We start from the raw sequence: 11,692 nt of genomic DNA on the forward strand, positions 1-11,692 counted from the left end.
GGTTTACGTACAAAAGACGTCTAGAAAACCACAGTGAAAAACAATCTTTCCTCATTAGCGACGACGACCAGCTACCATGACGGCCCGTATACGTAGGAATTTTGCTCTTCTTAAAATGCTAGTAACAGCTCCACCCCAACAACGGAAGGCCATTTTGTGCTCAGCCTCTGATGATCTAGTATCAGCTATAGCAGAGATTGCCTTCAACACTATAAAAGGTAACGTTCCGTTATCCACCCAGCAACTAGGCGTTTTAAAAAAGAAAAAAACCCTCCTTAAAAAGCTGAGTAACAAGAGGTCGTCTATAAAAACCAAAAGAAAGCTTCTAAAACAATCTGGGGGTTTTATAGGGGCACTCCTAGGTTTGGCATTGCCTCTAATTACCAGGCTTTTAGGGGGTGGTTAATGGAGCATGCCCAAAAGATGTATTTGGTTGACAAACGTCAGTTGGAGGGTATAAGTACCCCGAAGCGGGAAGAAGCAGATATCCGAAAATCAGCCACTTTAAGGCTTGACTCTGAAATGCAAGAGGTTTTAAAGCGGCATGATTTATCAGACTATGATAAAGTGGGGCTCTATTCAACTATTCTACAAAAATACTTAACATACTTTAGACAGGTCGAAAATGAGAAAAATAAACTGATGTTGTACATGCCCCCCGAAGACCCTTCAATTAGCTCTAAGCCCTCCCTATCAACCTCTGCCCCGGATCCTATCGTAATGGAGGTTTTGGACACTATTAACCCCCGTTATCAGAAAAATGCAGAACTGTTGATGAACAAAATGGGAAGTGAAAAAAACGTGGCAACATGGAACAACAAGGGAGAATTTATCTATAAAGGAACAGTTGTTAAAGGATCAAATGTTCACGATTTAGTTCGCAGCATTACCAACCCTCAGGCTTTTGGAAGACACACAAAACCTCGAGGTTGGGACCTGTTTATGCAAGCAGCTGCCGATGTGAACCTGCCCGCAACTTTAATTGGAAATATGGGACATCGCGAACTGTTGGAAAATTTAAAAGACTCTGAGATCAAACCTTTAACAACAGCTATTGAATCATCTGAAATGTCAATAAAAAAAAGAAAAAAAAATAAAGCCAGTAAACGAGCCTCTTGGTTTAACGTGTAACCTCATTTTTTCTTTAACAAAATCTTTAACCGTTGTAAAATATGTATATACATGCATATCTTTTTTTTTTTTTTTTTTTTTTTTTTTTTTTTTACTATTATTACTTTTCCAGTCTGCAAAAAAAATAATAATAATTTCATTGCAATAAAAATATTATTCATACTTTCAAAGGCGTTATGTCTAATCATTTTGATCATGTCTAACATGTTTATATAATATTAAATAAATGAAAAAATAAGACAAAAAAGACTTTCAATTAAAAAGAAAATGTGTTTATTTATATGTGTACACAATTTAAGGTTTAGTAATAAGAGTACATTTTTGCCAACGATCAAAAACATTTACAGGGGATCTCCGAAAGCTGTTCTTATTCACAAAAGCAGTAACCATGACATCATTTTGCCGGAGGTCCAGTGAATAGGTGTGCATAACCCTTATCAGCGAGTGTTTCTCAGACATGTTAGATACAAAGTAACAGGAGTGCTGGCCACACGTGATGTCTTCAGGATGTTGCACAGGTGTTTTATTATAATGTATAACGGGTGCTATATCCTTCACATAGTCCAGGATAGCGCCTTTGTATATGGGGTGGCTTGGGAAACACCCCAGGCTGTCAAACACTGTTATTGTATCCTTGTTTATAAACATACCTATCCAATGGGTGCCTTCCTGATCATGGGGATCGGTGTTCGCCACAAGACTAATGGGTCGCTCATTACTTATGTCTCTTGGAAGGTTATCACATGAATACACACCCTTGAATGTTTTCTTAGCGTGTTTGTCTTTACTTAGAAAACGTTTGATCTGGTAAGTATCCATTACATGTCGTACAGGACTTGTCGTTGATTGTTGAGTTCCATAACCGAGTCAAATAGAGCCATAATAATTAGATTCACCGTGTTGGGTAAATTTGCAGCAAAGCGTACTTCTATGCGTAGATTACCATTTCTAATAAGATTATAATGGCCGGTTGATGTATTATCAGGTCTCAAATCAAAAGCTAAGAGAGTATAACCCCCATCATAATCGTCCCGGGGTATCACAAAACCTTTATCATGCAGATGTTTACCGCTGATGGAGACAAGTCCCAAATACTCCCTAATTGTATTTTTTTGTTGAAAACTGGGACTGTAGGCTTTAGAAGGTATAACGACCCCGTCTTTAAAAAGCGCTGCGTAGTTGATGTTGTAATGTTTAAAATTAAAAGGGTTGCTGGCGTAAGCCCCGGAAAAAGCTGTGTTGTCCACAAAACCAATGATGATTATTTTCGGTAACTGTCCAAGGAATAAGTTATCTTGACTGGCGACACGGCTACCCGCTGGAACACTGAAAATTTTCAAAGATGTCCGCTCCACCGGATATTTTAAGTTTGATACTTGTAGAGCATCAGCATGAGCTAATCTGACCGTGGGCGACACATTCACCCTTTTAATAAATAAACTAGCTGATACTATAATCAGCTTGTAGGCTTCAGCATCATCGCTGTTGAGGCAAAAAGCATCTTTATTTCTAGAAAGTTTAATTTTCAGATCAACGCCGTTTACCATTAGTTTCTCCTGGAAAAATAGATCGGAGTGTAAACGGCCTAGTAAATCAAAATTTCTGCTCCCTCTGGCATATGTAGCTCTTTTTATAAAACCGGCATTAGCCCCATCTAGAGCATAATCCTCCATATGGCCTGCTGTGTCCTTATAGAAAAGCCCTGCTGTAAACTGAGTGTCCAAAGCGTCATTACTGTAGTTCAAAATGCTTTCTATATAGGCCCTGTACGCATACATGTTGTCGCTCTGTGTAATCAGCCGGTCGCCTAGCGTAATATCCACTTGATTAAAGAGGGTAGCCACAGGGTAAGCAATCGTAGCAACTTTAGCCGTTGCGGGGATAGCTGATCCATCAGCTTTTGTTATTTTACAAGTGAGGTAAAGTAACGTGTCATTTAAATCCAGATACATCTCTGTTGAGCCTGATATATAAAACTCTATAGGTGCTAGCGGAGATAGTGCAGCAAGGGGCGCCACTTCCATGAAAAAGCTGTTTTCAATGCTCGTTTGTGTCGGGGGTACAGCAAACAGATCGAGTTCAGATTTCACACATTCCCCCGACGCACAATGGATGAACGCCATCTTTTAGAAAATATTAATGCCGGGGCTGTTTTTTTTTTTCTTGACCGATCTGTTCTTGCGAGTTCTTTTTCTCTTCTGAGCCGTTTTTGTTGCTGATCCTAGTTTTTTATGCATTCCTGGAGGGCCCCATCTGTGTACTGATTTCCTTTTTCTTTTGTTTGTGTTGTTTTTCACATAAACCAGCCCAGAACCCTCTTGCGGTGGTTGGTTAAATCGATTTGCGATGGATGTTGTAGCCGTAGACACCACATCTTTAGCAATATTTGTGGCTGCTGTTTTCACATGTGGTTTGGCTAATTCAAACCCCTTTCGTAGAAACGGCATAGCCCTTCGAAAGAGGCTTCTAAAAATACTTCCGAAACCCGTACCATACATAACGGGTGCCCCTTGAAAGTAAGGTTGATTGCCATAACCAGCTTGTCGGCGGTAATAATCCCTATAAACGTACGGCTCCCCATAGTTTTTCATAAATACCATGTTTTTAATAGTCTTTTTCGCGCCTAGGACGTAGGTGTAGTTTCACTAGGACCTTCCCGTATTTAAATGACACCAACTCCCCCTGATCATCCCTTATCTGTATATTGATGGTGTCAAAATGACTCTTAGAAACCGGTATATAATCAGGTTTAATATATTGTATATTAACAATGCCATTATTTTCACCTTTCACCTGCGCTGTTCTCATTAGCGGGGCGTACGAGTCACCGACCCTTTGATATTCTACTATATCACTGTAGATCATAAGACTGTAAAATCCCCCATCAATATCAGCACGTGTTTTGTCCAAATCTTTAGTACTTTTTACATGTTGAACGGTTCCCAAAACACGAAAAAGTTTGCCACTACATATAAACTCGGTGGTAAGATCCGTCGATTTTAGAAATACTTTTCTCTGCACCTTATCCAGAAACAATTGTATATCAGAATAGCGTTCAATGTTTGCGAGACTTTTATTGATAGCCTCCAACAAAACTTGTATACTGCTGTAAAATCCATGAGGAAAACTGGCGTGTAACAGCTCAATAGGACCTTCACGTTTGATGGTAAATTTGGCCTCTCTTCTAGACACAGTGTCCCAGGTATGGGGGTATTGAATCTCCATTAGACCCGCTTCCCACAATCCTTGTAAATCAACGGGTTTAGCCATTTTAACACAATAATTTGATATTTCATTGTTTGGGAATGTATCGTGAGAAGCGTTACTGGGTAAGGTGATATAAAATCCACTGCTTTCCATCTTCTCAGGGAGCGCCTTTGCTTTGTAGATCCTTTAGAGATGAAGCACTAACCCAACTGTTAAATTTCTCAGGCCACCCTGTCCATTTTACCAGACTTTGTTTTTTATTTCCTTTACCTTTACTCTGAAGAATTTTCTCAACCCTATAAAACCGTTGGGGCTCATTGGTGACCTTCTGTAACTCTTCGGTATAAAAATTACCGCTCACACCATCACCATCATAATCAACCAGCTGATAGATGTAAACCCCCTCTTTCACAGTTACTTTGGTCACTATAAATATTTCATCCGTAAATGATTGCTGATACCCCTTTGTAAAGACACCTTTAAGCTTAGAAACTCGGACATGGTCCCCCACGCGCAAGGATGGTTTCTTGACCTTCTTCGTTACCATGTCAGCGTACAAGTTTTTCCAAACAGTTAAAGAATTTTCAGACGTTACAGAATTTGGAGTCATTTTTATAGAGCGATGATAGCTATGGTTGTACGCCTCTATGAAACGTTGTAATACATCCACATAACGATGTGTATTCTTTGCTGTAAAATATCGCCAAATCTTAGATTTTAAGGTTCTATTAAAGCGCTCAACAACAGCCGCCTTAACTTCGCTATACGTTACAAAATGATACACTTTATGTTGTTTTAAAAGATTTTGGAAGGGTCTATTTAAAAACTCCTTACCAGCATCTGTTTGTAATTTTACAGGCACCCGGCCTTTGCTAAAAACATGTTTAAAAGCTGCCGTCACTCTTGATCCAGTCTTATCCTTCAAAACTTCGGCAAAGGCGTATTTTGATAAAATATCAATAATCGTCAAGATGTACTGCGCCCCGTCGTTCTGCTTCCCATAGGTCCGCATATCCACAATATCACCCTGCCATTGTTCGTCTATTTGGGAAACCACTGTTCTTCTTCTGTTAAAACGTTTTCTAGCATTTTTATGAAGACTATATGCCTCTTCACCAGATAACCATTCCTTAACAGCTCCGCGTGAGATAGGCTTCTTGTCCTGTTGTAATTTTTTATAAAGAGCATCAACACCCCCATAACTGCCAACACCGCTTTCATCATAATAGCTTTCATGCATGCTTCAATAATAGATGTTCACCGCTGAAACACTTCAAAAAATAAACAAAGGCATAATGGTTGAAAGATGATTTTATTACAACTCTTATACATATAGCGTCTGGCACAACGTGACCCTTTTTGATATTTTTTCTGCAGCCTTATAAATAGCATTATACAAAACTCCCCGTTCCCCCCGCATATAACTCTGTATACATAGAACACTTGAGGCATTTAAAAGTTCATACAATTCGCGGTCCTGTAAAACGTATCCTTTAATGCTAAAGTAATGTTCATACAATTGCTCCAACAGCTGCTGTAACACCTCTCTAGGGTGTAAATATAAAGAACCCACATCATATTTGTACAAATGCCAGTATTCATCCAATACCGGGAGCCATGTGTTGGTACATATGTTACCTATACACATCAAACTTTTACAAATTGGCTCTGGTCGGGGGGTAGGTATCTGTAGATATTTCAGGGTATCTGGGGCAATTTCCGATATCCGCTCTTTCAGCATAGCGTATAACAGTTTTTCCACACATACACGGCCCGGTTTCAGTTTACGATCCACACGCCTTGCTGGCCCTTCAGAAATCTTATCCTAGAAACAAATATACACATATAAGAAACAAAACTCTCTTTATTTCTCCTCTCTCTTTAAAACAGTTTACGGCGTGCTACACAAGGTTTCAGGGGATTCCCAAAAGTGTATACGTCACAAAAATCTTTATCCATTAAACGGGCTACCCTGTTTCTAAAACGCACAGGACCAGCCATGTGTAAAGATCTCAATTTTTTCTCGGGATTGCGGCAATGGTATATTTCTATCCATGTTTTAGATAGAACACTCTCCATACTAGCATGTACACGCATGCCCATGCCTTTATATACAGCTTTAAGCAGCTGAAAACCTTTATATGAATTCAACAGAAAACATATCCGACGTATTGCTCTAGCGTGATAATTCCGAAGTAAACAGTCATGAGCATCCTGTTGCGGGTCATCGCTTTTATGTCCATAACACCAACGGTAATAATCACGCTTCAAACACACTTTCACTACACAGGCCGCAAAAGCCTGAACAGTTGAAGTTTCCAAAAAAGTCATAGCTTCCTCTTCTTCTTCATCAGAACTTTCAAAGCGCTTTAAACAAACACACTTCTTACACATATTGCGGGCTTGTGTTGCTGGACTTTCGATCATTTTTGAACAGCACACACAGTAAAAATTGACGGTATTAAATGAAGACCGCTGACTTTCAGTACCGTCAACTTTATCTGCCGTTTTCTGCAATTCAAAAAAGAAAGAAATGTAACTCTTCAATACATATATATATATATATTTTTTTTTAACACATAGTTCACACACACACACACACCCCTTTTCCTACATACCAATTTACACAAAACAGGTCCCTCCGCCTCCGCCTCCATAGCAACAGCGGCATTCATAGACAAACCGGCCTCCACAGCATCTGCTGTCTCCATAAACAGCCGATCTTCATCAGCGCTTGTTTCCAACTCCGGGGTCATGGCTACATCTGGAAACAGCTCGTCCAAAACCCCCAGATCCGCATACAAAGGCTCTTCAGAAGTCTTCATAGCTTCGTCCATAGCCTTCAGGTCGGCCTCTGTATAGTCTGCATCCATTATACCAGCCTCTACACCATCAGCATCTTTAAATGGATAAGAATCAGGAGGTGTCATATCACCCAGATTCATTAAAAAAATGCCTTGGCTCAACTCATCCTCATACGCCATTCCACTATAAGTGGGACCTTGCGATTCCTCATCAGCTACAGCAATTATTGTTGTCGGACTTCTAGGACTATCAGCCTTTTCAGCGGTGTTGCTGACGTCTTCCCCTCCTGTATTCTTAGAGTAGTAGCTGTAACGCTTCATGATTCAGGGGTATTGTAAGCGTTATGAAAATAGTACAGTCAGACTCCAAGAGCGCCGTCTACCTCTCTCCAGAGCTCCTTCTGTATATATACACCATACTCCACCCCTAGGGGTGGACCCACAACTACATCACCCACAACGCCCACCGGCCTGCCCCCCTGACATCACAACTTCATACCTACATCATCTCATCAAAACCCTGGACCTTGACCCCAAAAGGATGTCATCAGCCCTGCTGGACCACGCCTAGCCCCCAAAATATTACCTCATCCACGACATCACCAACGGGAAACACCCTTATCTACACCACCACGCCCTAAACACAAGCCATGACATCACTGTTAGGTTAGGCCATAGAAAAAACTTCAGAGACACGCCCGTGATGTCACCATCCCTGCTAGGACACCCCTAGCCCCCAAAATATTACCTCATCCACGACATCACCAACGGGAAACACCCTTATCTACACCACCACGCCCTAAATACAAACCATGACATCACTGTTAGGTTAGGCCATAGAAAAAACTTCAGGGACACGCCCGTGATGTCACCATCCCTGCTAGGACACGCCTAGCCCCCAAAATATTACCTCATCCACGACATCACCAACGGGAAACACCCTTATCTACACCACCACGCCCTAAACACAAGCCATGACATCACTATTGGGTTAGGCCTTACAAAAAATCAGGGACACGCCCGTGATGTCACCATCCCTGCTGGACCACGCCTAGCCCCCAAAATATTACCTCATCCACGACATCACCAACGGGAAACACCCTTTCCTACACCACCACGCCCTAAACACAAGCCATGACGTCACTGTTAGGTTAGACCTTAGGGAAACTTCAGGGACACTCCCGTGATGTCACCACACCTGCTAGACCACGCCTAGCTCCCAAAATATTACATCACCCACGACATCACCCCACAGAAACGCCCTTTCCTACACCACCACGCCCCTCAACACAACACATGACGTCACTACAGCACAGGGACATCCGCTAAGGCGGGACATGCGTTGCCATGGACACCACAAGGGGCGGGACATCCGGTTAGGGCGTGGTTAAGGCCTGTCATGCTGATGAAAGGTAGGTTACTCCACTACTTATATATTTTGCCTAAGCATGCATAGTACACCTTTTGTCGATATGCTCTGTCTGTTGGGATAGCACAGTGGGTTGAGCCCCTGTTGCCTAGGTCTGCGTGCAACCCAGGCCACGGCATCATATTTCTACCTGAGCAACCTTTCCAAGAACTAAAAAACGGGTTATTTGCCGCGGCGTGAAAGTGGGGCAGACAGCGCAATATAACATGTCTGATTTGTCTTTGCGGGTTTGGTCGAATTTCAATGCACTATAATATTTGGGGAACTGGCACGTTTGGTATATTGCTACATCCCTACGGCATTGATAATTACATTTCTCAGACTTTGAATGTGGGTGTCGCATCACGAAGTGTCTTGAAGCAGCATCAGGGTTAAATATTCTCCAATTGTCCTTTGTTTTTGTTCAGTTAGTTGAGAAAGGGCCTAAGAACCGCATACATTGATAATTTGCTGAACTGTTTGTGAGTGACTTGTGTGCTTAAAAAGAAAACACGCATGTGGGAAATGTCCCAGCAACACTTGGGCTCTGTGAGGTTTGAGGGTGCAGAGTGTTTACTCTCCCTGACTGCTCTAGGAGTGAGAACCGAGAGCACTGGTCTGGGAGCGCTGTGAGGACTGACTCCTCTTAGCCCGCCGCATGCCGCCCATGATGGCAGGCAGACGGCCTCACTGCCATTGCGGGGGCTGCTATTATAGCCTGGCCTGCATCTCAATTTAAAAGCATGAGCTCTGCCAGAGTCCGATGTGCATATCGGGAGCAATGTGCAGAAGGTTAGCAGTTAATTGGAGCTAGCGTTTAATTGGCCAAAGCATGCAATGTATTATATACTGAGAACGCATTCCCGTTTATTGACATTTCAGAGTTCAAGCGGGCTGACCACTCATCAGTCAAAAGGGAGCTACAACGAACAAAAAAGTTTATTATATTAGTGTTATTTTATAATGAACTAACAGCGAGTGGTTTCTCAGCAGAGGATGGGGATTCGAACCTGTATTAGGCTGCATTGCCTTGCTACTACATCAAACGCTTTGCTCCTGAGGTATGTTTCGTCCCCAACAACAGCTCAGTTCTCTGGTGAGGTAAATTTTCATTTCCCCCAACAACAGCTCAGTTCTCTGGTGAGGTAAATTTTCATTATTAATATTGCATAGGCAAAGAGAAGACACAAGACTTAATTTGCGCAGGGCTAGTGTCACGTGTTCAAGGAGATGGTTACCATGGTTTTAATAAGTTGTACTAACGGGATCGCTAATTTTGTTGTCTGTTATCTCACAGGACCAGCAAGAAGTGCAGCAAACCAAGGGTTTGTATGAGGTAATGGCCGAGTTGAGGACCGACAATCACAAGTTCGGAGTGGCACTGGTAAGGTGGGGTTTGTGATTGAAAAAGTGGAGCTGGTTTACGCGCCACCCTTGGCTTGTAAGCATTCCAAGCCACTGCACATTTTTAAGGAAAAGGTACCATGTTTGCTTGTTACAGAAAAAGTTGCTTCGGGCATAAACAAGGATACGTAGTTGTTACTTGAATGAAGAACATGTTTTGCACAGTTATTAATTAATTATACAAATTTAATATGGGGGCTGTTAGGGCGCAGGTATGGTCCTGGAGCGCAATGTCGCATCACACAAAAACGGACGCAGGTAGCTTGGCATACGTGCTTCTTTATTAAACTTCAACAACGTTCTGCCCTTCCCCCGCCCCTCCCCGTCACTTCCCGTTCCCACTTCAGTTCCCCTTTTCGCTAACACCCGCCTCCCGCTCCCAAGGCAACGTCAACATAACACCCCCACCCCATTTTAAACAGCTACCAGACTCTTCACAACACCTGCCGGTCTGGGGGACCTCACTATTCCATTTCCTCGATCCATCGATGAGGCTTGTTCTGCGCTCTCTGCGGGTGTGCACTGACGGTCACCGGGGAGTGCACACCAACCTCGCTCTCCCTCAGAGAATCTTGATCCGAGTCCTCAGTGTCCCATTGGTTTCCGAGTTATGGGTCGTCCGATTCGTAGCCCACAGGCTCTTGAACCCGTCCACTCAGGCGCCTCGACACCAGGGCTGGGATTCACTTGAAGTGTGAGCAATTTCGGATGACAGATCTATCTAAACCGTGGGCTTTCACCATGGACCCCTTCTTCTGTGTGATGACAAGGGGATCATCCTTGAATGGTGATGTGTGTTTGTGTGTTAAAGGCTGTTTTACTGCAAACACATCTACTCCCATCTGTGGCACCTGGGCCCTGCGCCGGGTGTCCGCATACTCTTTCATTCGAGCTTTCGCGACCTCATCCTTCTCCCGGACCTCCTGGTCTAGCTCGGGTGGCAGGCTGATCTGGCGGGCTTGTGAAATTCTTGTTTGGGTGTTGCGCCCAAACATCAGCTTGTCAGGGGTCCTCCCCGTGGTGGTATGGGGGGTTCCCCGATAGTCTCTCAGGAGTTGATTTAGCACTTGTTCATATGGCTGGCCGGTTTTTCAGTTGGCCATGAAGCGTTCTATCATGCCGTTTGCTTGGGGCCAGAGGGGAGTTATCTTCCTGTGGCGAAAACCTAGGTATTCCACGAACTGGTCAAACTGATGCCCACTGAACGGAGGCCCGTTGTCCGTCTTGAGCACCTTGGGAACTCTGTATGACGAGAACATGTGGTCCAGGGCAGGGATGACATGGTGGGCTACCGTGGATGCTATCAGTTGAATCTCCGGATATCGGGGATATTCATCCATCACTGCGAGGACGTATTTCCCTCCTTCAATGGGTCCAAAGAAGTCAGCCACCACGGCGTCCCATATTCCCTTTTGCAGGTCAGACATGATCAGTGGTTCAGGGTGTCGATTTGGGGTGATGAGTCTGCACGTGGGACACGCTTGTAACACAGCCTCCACCATGGAGTCCATGTTGGGGAACCAAACCTTTTGCCGGAGCATGCGCTTGGTGGACACCATGCCCCAGTGATTCTCGTGTGCCAGCTCGATGACCTTCGTTCTCAGGGCCGATGGTATTACTAGGTTGTAGTAGTCTTTCAGCAGTAGATGGTCCTCTGATAGTGCTAGTTCATCCTTCACTCGTATCCGGCGCTCCACCTCTGCCTGTACCACGTCCCCTGCCGCTCTTCCTCTTTCTT

General features: G+C 43.5%; 1 protein-coding gene across 1 annotated transcript; it reads right to left on the bottom strand.

Moving 5' to 3' along the window:
• Positions 1-1,949: 1,949 nt before the first annotated feature.
• On the bottom strand, positions 1,950-3,254 carry LOC138498263 (uncharacterized protein F54H12.2-like). Its single transcript, XM_069622105.1, has one exon. The coding sequence runs from the start codon at positions 3,252-3,254 to the stop codon at positions 1,950-1,952; it is 1,305 nt and encodes a 434-aa protein (XP_069478206.1).
• Positions 3,255-11,692: the final 8,438 nt, after the last annotated feature.

The sequence above is a fragment of the Ambystoma mexicanum genome, chromosome 5q (genome assembly GCF_040938575.1).
Source record: "Ambystoma mexicanum isolate Mex_15411 chromosome 5q, UKY_AmexF1_1, whole genome shotgun sequence".
NCBI classification, from domain to species: Eukaryota; Metazoa; Chordata; class Amphibia; order Caudata; family Ambystomatidae; genus Ambystoma; species Ambystoma mexicanum.